This window comes from Cydia amplana, chromosome 2, assembly GCF_948474715.1.
Source record: "Cydia amplana chromosome 2, ilCydAmpl1.1, whole genome shotgun sequence".
Taxonomy (NCBI): domain Eukaryota; kingdom Metazoa; phylum Arthropoda; class Insecta; order Lepidoptera; family Tortricidae; genus Cydia; species Cydia amplana.
This window is the reverse complement of record NC_086070.1, coordinates 22,196,800-22,209,294: the sequence shown is the minus strand read 5'-3', so window position 1 is coordinate 22,209,294 and position 12,495 is coordinate 22,196,800. Positions and strand designations below refer to the sequence as shown.

Genomic DNA, 12,495 nt, shown 5'->3' with positions numbered 1-12,495 from the left:
TCCCCACAGGGTGTCACTTTTGATTGTAAAAAATCGTAAGCTCTACTTGTAATCAGGAAATCAGACCTGCTGTAAGTTGCGTACAGCGTACAGTGTGTGGCGGAGGTCACTTCGCATTGATGCGCGCCGGGTAGGTATCCATCCGTGCGAATGCGAACGTTAATTTTGATGTGTGTGGGTGACAGCATCTTGTACTTGTATGACGCCACTACTATAATATTGGCACAAAGGCTCATGTGCTTTAGATATGGCAGACTGTTTACTTGTACTGCACCTGCTGATAAAAGGGGCTGGATTAAATAAGTGTCGTATCACTTAAAAGATGGGTAAAACTCTGCCCTTAAAAATATATTGTACTTATTAAATTAAAATTTTGCCTTAGGAGTATGAACAAATCGTAGACCAGATTTATTTTTCGCTTAAATTAACAATTAACGTTAATTTTGTATTACGGTACTTGCACACTAATGTCTATACTGCGACTTGCATTTCACTTCGGCTAGCTGATAGACGCAGAGTTTTTAGCCACGGCCTCCACCGATAAACAGCTGCCAGTCGCTGTATGGCAAAGTAACCCGAAGAGTTTCATAGTCCTCATTACTGTAGGCCTTTTCGGGGCTGGCTCTTAATGCAACTGCATCGTTCAGATCAATGAGGCAGCCTCCAGGCTTGGCAGATTGGCGCATCGTTTTGGCAACAATCCAAAGTTTCCAATGTCAAACCGATAATTCGGGCCCGGTCCCAAGGACTCCAAGCTATTAGGAAGATAAATGACGCGTTGAACCTTGGCTAATGGCGCTTTTCTGCCATAGTTTGGGTAAAAGCAATAGTCGTACCTATGTACAAGTTATATAAGTTTTTAAAACTAATAATATTTTTAGAGTTCCGTGCGACAAAAGTAAAAAAAGAACAGTTATAAGAAGAAAGAAGTGATTCTGTTACTGTACTAGCAATCACCTTTCTTTCTTTGTCCGTCTGTCGGTCCGTCAATACCCTTTTTCGAAGACAAGGTACATATGTACATGGACCTAGATGGGTACATATCAGATTTAAAATATTATCCTTGGAAGCTGTGATGAGGATGATGATAACCACCTAAGTAAACACAAACGAGATCTATACTTATCTTGTACGCGAGGGACCAATCTCAGTGAGTCCAGTAACAAACATGTAGGCATTATTATTATATTTTAAACCTAAGCGCGTGGGCGACGAGATATACCTAATTTATATCGCTCAGTGATTCGACATTGCCAATGATATCACTGAACGGATTAATAATACACAAGTTTGTATCGTCTACAGAAGTAAGTACTTAAGTAGTACCTATAGATATACACTATTATGTATCTACTTGTACGTACACCATCAAAAGTAGCGTATCAAACTATGCGAGAAAAGTATCTAGGGTAGGTACCTAGATATATATTCTCATAGCTTACCAAAAAGAGATATGTCTATGTTATACAGAACAAATTAAACCATTGCAGATAGTACTTTTGAACGGGACCTGTCCAAATCTCTAATTGGAAAAGTATTCATGGTGACCATAGACTAGGAATCCTCTAGACAGCATAGTAACGCTACCCCCTCTGCCACTTATACGGTAGTTTTACTCCATCTTCGAGTCAATCCCGTGCCGTGATTGGTCCGTGTCTTTGAACGGACCAATCACGGCACGGGATTCGCTCACCTCGTCCCCCCGCACCCCCGTATTTTTGGCAGCATCGGTTTCATGAAATAATTGCTCTAAACTCAGTCTAGAGGATTCCTAGTCTATGATGGTGACAGGTACTTTTGGCGCGTTGTTTCATACGTTATTATGGATCCTGACTGTAATTGGAACGAACAAGGCAGTGGCGGATTTGCAGTCTTGACCACCGCTAGGCTCCGGGCCCTTGTAGTAGCTATTAGGTAGCTGCTAGCCGCCCCTTTCTCAGCACCCATCATATGGACTACCGTCTTGCTGCCGCCCCTGTCTTGCCACCCTAGACCCGAGCCTACTGGGCCTTAAGGAAAATCCTCCACTGGAACAGAGTATTCATAAATCCGTGAGATTTTCTATGAGAATATGACGTTTACATTGTTATGTTCAAGTCGTGCATAGTTAGCTTAGATAGACTCTAATTCCCGCCATACATTGACTGATTTGTCTGCCAGACACATCCAGGCAGATCTGACATAATATATCTCGCTATAGTTGGTCAAACCAAATTGTCAGTAAATAAGAACATAAAAACTATACTCATCCTTTTCTTTTAGGTGCTATAGTACTAGTGTAAGACAAAGGCTAGTGTATGATTATCTCTGTCTATGTTTGAAATGAGACAGTCCTTTAACAAACTATATTAGCCCATTCTTTCGGGTAAAAAGTACACTTAAGTATTATAGTTGTACAACGCTTGGCGTATTGTAAAGACTCATAGTCAAAACAATGATATTTTCCTTTGAAAAGAGGCCGTTACGAAAGTACTTTACAGTCAATCAATCATTCTATCAAACCCTCGGAGGAATAATCCAATATGGAGTGGTGACACGCACTAATTTCTATGTGAAAAATTCTGCCGTTTTCGGCGCGGGGGGCGAGGAACGCACACAAATAATGTAAACACTAATGCATTTTTTGCATGCGTCGCTACACACGCACACGACAAAATTATCAAACACTAGCATAAACTATATTCACACAAATACAAGAACAAACACAGACAACCCTGTCCGTGAACGAGATGATGTCAGTTTTAAGTAAACGTAAAAGTGCGAGGGACTTGTCGATAATATTGTCGATATTTTATTGACTGAATTTTAACTGTCTGCTTTAGTCAATTATAACCATCAAAAACATTACATGTGAAAACCGGCCAAGTGCGAGTCGGACTCGCGCACGGAGGGTTCCGCACCATCAACAAAAAATAGAGCAAAACAAGCAAAAAAACGGTCACCCATCCAAGTACTGACCCCGCCCGACGTTGCTTAACTTCGGTCAAAAATCACGTTTGTTGTATGGGAGCCCCACTTAAATCTTTATTTTATTCTGCTTTTAGTATTTGTTGTTATAGCGGCAACAGAAATACATCATCTGTGAAAATTTCAACTGTCTAGCTATCACGGTTCGTGAGATACAGCCTGGTGACAGACGGACGGACGGACGGACGGACAGCGGAGTCTTAGTAATAGGGTCCCGTTTTTACCCTTTTGGTACGGAACCCTAAAAAGGTGCAAGTCTCGCAACGCTTCTACTACAAAAAAGTTTTGAGATGTAATGCTAATGTGAAACCAAGTCGGTTATCATCGTAGTGTACCTTTACTTTACCTAGGTACTATTTGTAGGAACTGCAACAGTAACTTTGTAATAGCATATATTTATATGGAATTACAAACTTACTTATGCAGTTCTTAGAACTTTAAAACGTGACTGATATTGCAATATTTTTAGGTTTTCGATGGCTTGGTAAGCTGAAAACTACTTATGTTTAAAATTTATCGCATCTTTCGGAAATCTAAAAAAATAAATCAAAATAACAATATATTTATAATGTTCATATAGATTTTATCGATATTGGTTTTTATGGTGTCCCATCGCTAACTATGGTAGAGTGATACCAGAGTAATAAATTAAAAGTGCCTATTTATGGAAAATGACGGCAGTAAATACCTTAAAATAAATAAAATACAATACAAATATTGGACATGTAGAATAAAAAATATACGATAGAAACTAAGAGAAAAATGAATTTTCAAACAGTAGTAGGGTAGGTGCGTTAGTTTTAGTCCACTTGAAGAAATTGAATATAAATCTACATTGCTGCAAAAATTTGGACTTAAAGCAATCCTTAATGTAGAGACAATATACGAGTATCTATCTACATAAAAAATGTATTTGGCAAGTAGCAAATTAAATATCAAATATGTTATTTGCTGATTAGCAAATAACATATTTGATATTTAATTTGCTATTTTTTATTTATTTTGTCATGTGGACGAAAACTAGAGACTAGAGCATGGACGGAAACTAGCACAATGACCAGATCGGTAATATCACGTTACTTATGATTTATACTATTTATTTCTTTGAATGGATTATGTTGATATAAAAATAAGGTGTTATAGAAAAATAATGTGTTATATAAATTATATAATAATAAGCAACGCAAATTAGAAGTTAGGTATACCTAATGAATATTTAGAAAGTCTTCTTTAAATATTACCCTAAATTAGATTTAGTACCATGAAGTGGTATCACTTTCAGACTGACAATGTTTTTTAGTTTTTTGCTAAATTAGTGCACTATTTGATAATATTTACATGTAATAGTACTTACATATGAAAAGAAACGTGTTCTTTAAGTACGCTAGATGTGTCCGATCGGTTTTTACAGGAGAAAACGCTACAATTCGGCATTTTCTGCTCCTAACATTCCGCTTAGACTGACGTTTGCTGAATGGCGTATGACGTATGGCAACTAGTTTTATATAACCTCCTTGACCGGCGGCCGCCGACTTTTGGCAGAGGGGAACGCCTGTTAATGGCGGTTCCTGTTGGTTTATTATTCCGAGCCCCTATACGTCTCCAGTCCCTATCCCGTCGTAAAGCAAATTTCTGCCAAAAAGTAATTAATACCTAATAATAAGAAAATTAATAATCATCCGGGTAATTACTTAGTTTTTGCAGTCGGTGCCAAACCAAAATGTTTGAGAACCGATATTTTAGACAACGAAGAACTGCACTTACTTGCATTATAAAGACATACTTAGTTTACTCATTAATTTAGTTCTTGTAGGTACTACTTACTCGTATTTTTTTGCTGAATGGTAGTAAAGAATGTTTTTGTTGGTTTGGCACCGCCTTCAAAAACTAAGTAATTACCCGGATGATTATTAACTTTCTTATTATTAGGTATTAATTACTTTTTGGCAGAAATTTGCTTTACGACGGGATAGGGACTGGAGACGTATAGGGGTGCCATATAAAAATTATTTTGTGCTTTTCAGTGGGTTGGTTTTTTGAAGGCGGTTCCCTTTTAAAAAAAAAAGATATTATATTAAGTTATAATATTTTGGTTTTATTTTTGTTTATTTTTAAATTTTTAATTCTTTTTTTATTTATTTTATTTTATTTTTTACTTTTTAGTGATAGGTAGGTACTTCATTTATTTTAGGTTTTGGGCTAAAATATACTAGTTTGTTAGGCTCTCCATTTAGTTTTAGTGTAATTTAGTATTAAGTTAATTTGGTTTGGTTTTCTAGATGTGACGGATGACCTAAATAGCGTGGGCCTATGTTGCACCAACCCTGAGTTCCATTAGGTGAGCCAGGGTTCAGCATCAGCTTTATCTTGGGTACTGCTCTCCCAAGTGCTCATTAAGATGTGACGGATGACCAAAATAGCGTGGGCCTATGTTGCACCAAACCTGAGTTCCACTAGGTACAGCCAGGGTTCAGCATCAGCTCTAACTTGGGTACTGCTCTCCCAAGTGCTCATCAAGATGTGACGGATGACCAAAGTAGCGTGGGCCTATGTGGCACCAAACCCGAGTTCTACTAGGTACAACCAGGGTTCAGCATCAGCTCTATCTTGGGTACTGCTCTCCCAAGTGCTCATCAAGATGTGACGGATGACCAAAGTAGCGTGGGCCTATGTTGCACCAAACCTGAGTTCCACTAGGTACAGCCAGGGTTCAGCATCAGCTCTATCTTGGGTACTGCTCTCCCAAGTGCTGATCAAGATGTGACGGATGACTAAAATAGCGTGGGCCTCGGAGTAATAATCCAATATGGAGTGGTGACACGCACTATTTTCTATGTGAAAAATTCTGCCGTTTTCGGCGCGGGGGGCGAGGAACGCACACAAATAATGTAAACACTAATGCATTTTTTGCATGCGTCGCTACACACGCACACGACAAAATTATCAAACACTAGCATAAACTATATTCACACAAATACAAGAACAAACACAGACAACCCTGTCCGTGAACGAGATGATGTCAGTTCTAAGTAAACGTAGAAGTGCGAGGGACTTGTCGATAATATTGTCGATATTTTATTGACTGAATTTTAACTGTCTGCTTTAGTCAATTATAACCATCAAAAACATTACATGTAAAAAGGTGCAAGTCCCGCAACGCTTCTACTACAAAAAAGTTTTGAGATGTAATGCTAATGTGAAACCAAGTCGGTTATTTTAATCAGTGCCAGGGGGTGTTAAAATCGTATCAATAAGATATCTTTAACCTACGTATAATGACTTGGCCATCGCACGGCTGCATAATGACATAAGGATCATCGTCACCTATTAAAAATAATTCTAATTGAACATAACGCTAGCGCTAATTGCAGTTTGAGCATTACATATATTTACGAGTACGGTAAGAGTAAAGCATTATTTGCGATTGCCAAGTCATTATATGTATTACAAATTAAAGATATCTTATTGATACGGTTTTAACACCGGGGTGGCACTGATTAAAATAACCGACTTGGTTTCACATTAGCATTACATCTCAAAACTTTTTTGTAGTAGAAGCGTTGCGAGACTTGCACCTTTTTACATGTAATGTTTTTGATGGGATCTCATCTCTTTTTGTAGACAGTCCTTCTTTCGGGTACTCACACCCATACTATGTATACACATATCATAACTAAACACATCTTTATTCATACTCACATCGTACATACATCGTAGTGTACCTTTACTTTACCTACTATTTATAAGAACTGCAACAGTAACTTTGTAATAGCATATATTTATATGGAATTACAAACTTACTTATGCAGTTCTTAGATATTTAAAACGTGACTGATATTGCAATATTTTTAGGTTTTCGATGGCTTGATAAGCTGAAAACTACTTATGTTTAAAATTTATTGCATCTTTTGGAAATCTAAAAAAATAAATCAAAATAACAATATATTTATAATGTTCATATAGATTTTATCGATATTGGTTTTTATGGTGTCCCATCACTAACTATGGTAGAGTGATACCAGAGTAATAAATTAAAAGTGCCTATTTATGGAAAATGACGGCAGTAAAATACCTTAAAATAAATAAATTACAATACAAACATTGGACATGTCAAATAAAAAATATACGATAGAAACTAAGAGAAAAATGAATTTTCAAACAGTAGTAGGGTAGGTGCGTTAGTTTTCGTCCAGCTCTTGTTTTCGTCCACTTGACGAAATTGAATATAAATCTACATTGCTGCACAAATTTGGACTTAATGCAATCCTTAATGTCGAGACAATATATCTATCTACATAAAAAATGTATTTGGCAAGTAGCAAATTAAATATCAAATATGTTATTTGCTAATCTGTCATGTGGACGAAAACTAGAGACTAGAGCATGGACGGAAATTAGTACAATGACCCTATATCGGTAATATCACGTTATTTATGATTTATACTATTTATTTCATTGAATGGATTATGTTGATATAAAAATAAGGTGTTATAGAAAAATAATGTGTTATATAAATTATATAACAATAAGCAACGCAAATTGGAAGTTAGGTATACCTAATGAATATTTAGAAAGTCTTCTTTAAATTTTACCCTAAATTAGATCTAGTACCATGAAGTGGTATCACTTTCAGATTGACAATGTTTCTTAGTTTTTTGCTAAATTAGTGCACTATTTGATAATATTTACATGTAATAGTACTTACATATGAAAAGAAACGTGTTCTTTAAGTACGCTAGATGTGTCCGATCGGTTTTTACAGGAGAAAACGCTACAATTCGGCATTTTCTGCTCCTAACATTCCGCTTAGACTGACGTTTGCTGAATGGCGTATGACGTATGGCAACTAGTTTTATATAACCTCCTTGACCGGTGGCCGCCGACTTTTGGCAGAGGGGAACGCCTGTTAATGGCGGTTCCTGTTGGTTTATTATTCCGAGATCAAACCCCATTCAGGTATTCAATTTTCATCGCGTACTATCGCGATCGCAACATGCTATTGGGGTATTTATTCCGAGTCAATTGTAATAATTGCGTAGAATTGTGGTTATCGGGACCACTTGGTGGTAACATTGGATACTCCAAGAAACCTGTTTGATTTTTTGCTCTTATTACTTACGGGCCACACCCGGGGTATACAATTGTACGTTTCGTTGTAAAGGGCAATTAAAGTATAGCAACTTTGTCGAAAACTTCGTATCTTTTGCTTAATTACTGTCATTAATTTAAAACTTTGTAGTATAGGTACAACAAATGGTTACCTACAGGAGGTAAGTTATATTTCCGACATGATTGTAAAATTGATATGGAATAAATTATCTTATCTTAAACCTGCCCAATTAATATAGGTACCGGGTAACCAGAAACGCGTCGAGGTTGATGAAGTAACAGAGAGAGAGACGTTAATTTATATAAGTTCAGGATGCTATAATTACTAAAAGAGAGGCACGGCATGGCGGAACGTTATTTCCCTCGAATATGAAGCTGTCCTAACGTGAACCTAGATCAGGGGTCACTAAATGGCAGACCGCGGTCCGGATCCGGACCGCAGACCTAAATAATTTTTAACTTATTATTAAACTCAAGCACCGGACCAGACCGCGATGGTCATTTTATTTTAAAAACCGGACCCGTGAAGAAACTAATTCCCGACCCCTGATATAGATTCTAGTCAAAAATTAACTGGGTATACTGAATATCAAAGGCATACTATACTGCTACTTTCTCTGTAAGTGTGCAGACTCATTGGGACATCTGCGAATGTCCCTGTCCCTTACTCCCAACACAATCTATCTTCGGGATCTGACATTTTGGCGACTTTCATATTAGATTCCACGAATTAAGACTAATCTACAAATTCAAATGCTACACCAATCATGCACTATCTAACTGCTCAGCCTGCGCGAATTTTTCCTTTCCCTACAAATTGTACCAACAATACACTAATCAATAATATACCTTATCGCTTTGCGATACGGTCGATCTATGATTAGTGAATTGTGTCGACGATGTAATGGTGCGATCGCGTGCGCAGCGCAGGAAGCGTAATCGCGGTGTTTTGTCCGTTGCAATACAATCATGTTTACATAAACAATTAGAATAATTGCATAGATCTATTTGGCAAGTGCAAAATAGATTTTACGTCACCCTTAAGTTCCCGCTACGCGAGAAGAAAATCTCACTTCCTGGCCAAGGCAAGACGTAAAACTTTAGACAAACCACGGGCGGTAATTCGTAAAGCCCCAGATCGCATATTTATGGCCAAACACCTGCGATCTGGAGCATTTACGAATTCACCTCCCTAGCCTCCCTAGGTATAGGTACTATAGCTATAATGCTCGCTGGCTCGGCCACCAACATCCATTTTCTACGACTATTTAGACGGTGTGCTTTGCTGACATACCCAAAATGCGCTCGTACCTAATACCCTATCTTTAGCAGGAAGATTAGAGAGTCGAGATGTACGTGACTTGTGTCGAGGCCTGAAATCGGTCAGAAGGACCATGCAAATTGACTTACCCATATATATCTCTCTAGGTCGGGCGGAATCTCTTCAGTCTCTCTCTCTCCCTCCTTCTTGTCCTGCTCATTCTGCTCTACTCTTTCTTCGCTCACTTCCCCGCTCGATGACTTTGGTGCGGCATTTTCTTTATTGTTGCTCTCCTGTGGACAGTAAAAAAGTTTTTAAAAGGGTTTAAAAAAAAAGGATATTCGGTGATTCAGAGAGGTTTTCAATTCGTCGGGATTTTTATGTATGTTCTCCGGACTAGCCCAGACTCCTTTTTTTTTTCTTCAGTGTTTGGTCCCATGATCTGAGGATAATAGGGCCCTGCAGAAATCGACAGAACATTTCTAATTTTAGCATATAGAAGGTAACTCGTGCATTTCCTCTCGGAAGTGCCACTGCTGATAAAAAATATAGCAGTATTTTGTGGAGTTGGTTCTTTTATGTCAATGGTTAGGTATATATTCAGTTAGTTACCTACGCCTACGATCAAAATATAACCCATCACCTGAGCATGTCAACAGCAAAAAAAGACCAACGAACTATTAATGTCTAATCGATACGTCTTGGCATTTACGGGGTTAAGAAACAGGGAACGAACACATCAGCCCACTCAGCCGTGCCTGCTCAATATTTCAGTGAGGAGGGTTGGAAATGAACATTGTTCAACCGAGCAATTTCATTGTACTTATTAGTTATGATAATTACACGTATTATTGAATCCTAGTGGTTCAGTCGCACAACTTTCAATCCAGGGGTTGTAGTACTAGTAGTCGCGTCTTTTAAAACGGGGGTTGTCCGAAACCTGAAGCCTGACGCACAACCGTCCCCAAAATGACGGCGTTTAACTGCCCCACACGGTGGGGCGAGAATAGACACAGTCTCCACAGTAGGGATGCGGAAGAGACCCCTCACATCCTCCTCCAAGGAAGGGTGTCAAAAGAAACTCACACCTATCGCGAAAAACGAAAATCAAAATTTCGCTGTTGCATAATTGAGGGATAGAGGCAGATAAGGAAATTTCTGTTTTCGATTTTCTTTCTTATAAGTATATGGCTTAGGCAATAAGCGAGTTTGTGTAGTTATGTAGTAAAGTAAATGCTGTGTAAATAAAAGAGATTAAGTAATCGCTGACGATTCTTACTACCGGCGGAAAGTGTTTCTAAGAGTATGATAGAAGAGACTAAAATGAAAGAAAATGGAAATCGTATGCCCACAAGTTTCTCGCTTATCAGTCGAACAGCTGATGGTCAAGTGTAGGTACATTTTCATAGAACTAGAATAGCCGCTATTGCACCTCGAAAGAGCTGCGTACGGCGATCCGCAGTTTGCCGACCCCTGCCTGCACTTTATCGTGTGTTGACTTTGTATTAAGTAATTTTCAACTTTCAGTCTTCAAGTTGGTTGAACTTTGAGTTTTCATTTTCCCATATAAATGAAATGATTTTATTGATAACTAGCGACCAGCCCCGGCTTTGCACGGGTTAACAAATTATACATAAACCTTCCTTGTGAATCACTCCATCTATGTATTAAAAAAAACAACATCAAATTTCGTTGCGTGGTTTTAAAGATCGAAGCATACATAGGGACAGACAGAGGGAAGCAACTTTGTTTTATACTATGTAGTGATGTAAGTTCAGACTTCAGATTTAGTGTGATTGCATAAAATGCACAGGTATTATATTTTATTGATAAAAAATACTGTAGGTATGTTTATGTATGCTTGAACCGAATGACGAATGGCAAAAAATGAAGGAGGCCTACACCCAAAGGGTAAAAAAAGGGTTAGAGAGAGAGAGAGAACCGAATGAGAGTTGGTTTAGGTAGGGACCTAAATTTTGAGGTCCTCAGATGCTTTTGGGGGATTGACTGTCTCAACCAACAATGTGCGCTTTTCTCAATTACTGTATTAAATTTGTCTATCTTTAGTTTCAATGAAATAAAAAAAAAACAATTTTCATTGAAAATGGCCAAATAATCCATAGCTGGATGTCTATTTGAAATGAATTTATGTAATTGACAGAAAAGTAAAATTCCTACAACTCTAAAATCATGCATGCGACCTGAAGAGATATGAAAAAAATACCCACCTTGTTGCTTTAATAATATCACTCACATAAATAGACCTACCTTTAAAAACCTTCCAGTATTATAGCGAAATTGCTGTTGAAAACCAGCAGCTGACTAATTTATACAAATAGTTTACCAACTATAATACAATTAAAACACTATGCTAACCAATCAAAGCACCATAAAATATCCACCACTTTCTAAGCTAACTTGTTTACAAAAAGTTCCACCAGGCACTCTAATTTACATAAAAAACACTAAATTAACGTAAATTGCAGTGATTCGAGAAATTAGCCGGCGAATGCAGCAACGTCGATGCGGCACCGGCACTTACTGGCTGGAAAATCGATAGTGCGATATGCTAGACGAAACAAAAACAACAGGTGGTTAGTGGTTACCGTTTCGCGCTAACTTTATAAAGTAGAGTCTAACTCACGTCTGGTCGCGTCGGCAGCCCCAGTCGCGTCTTTTCAGTCTCTATCTCACGCCTTTTCACTGCAATTAGCCTTTCTAAATCCGAAGTAGATAGCATTGTGTCGCTTAACGCGAAAGTCCCAAGTTTCACATGCAAAAGTGGGGTATTATCCAATAACAATAAAGATCACACACTATTTATTCATGTATATAATCAGATAGATGATGTTAAGCTTCAGCATTACAAAATATAAATAAATAATTAGATGATAACAATAAAGTCGTTACACAGACGGAATGTTTAAAAAATGTTGACATCGTTGACATTGACAGTCACAGTTTTGCATAGAAGGTAGGATCCTATAGAAGTGGTATACGCGTGCCTCCGTGAGGGACAAAACATAGGCAATGCGACACTATGATTGGTCGAATTTATTTGTTGCCCGCCATAATGCATACTAATTTCACGGATTTAGAGTTAATAAACTGGATCGAGTACATTGACCAAAAAGTGTGTCCACATGAGAAGTCAAACT

The 12,495-nt window shown here is 37.9% G+C and overlaps 1 protein-coding gene across 1 annotated transcript in view; it reads right to left on the bottom strand.

The window, feature by feature from the left end:
- The window catches only part of LOC134660821 (trichohyalin-like), a 32,479-nt gene extending 20,288 nt beyond the window's left edge, over positions 1 to 12,191 (bottom strand). Inside the window, exons 1-2 of the mRNA XM_063516647.1 lie at positions 11,982 to 12,191; positions 9,487 to 9,630 (exon numbers count right to left, since the gene is read on the bottom strand). Of these exons, the coding sequence (XP_063372717.1) occupies positions 9,487 to 9,630; positions 11,982 to 12,077 (240 nt within the window). The 5' untranslated portion in view covers positions 12,078 to 12,191. The remainder of the gene's footprint in view (positions 1 to 9,486; positions 9,631 to 11,981) is intronic.
- Positions 12,192 to 12,495: the final 304 nt, after the last annotated feature.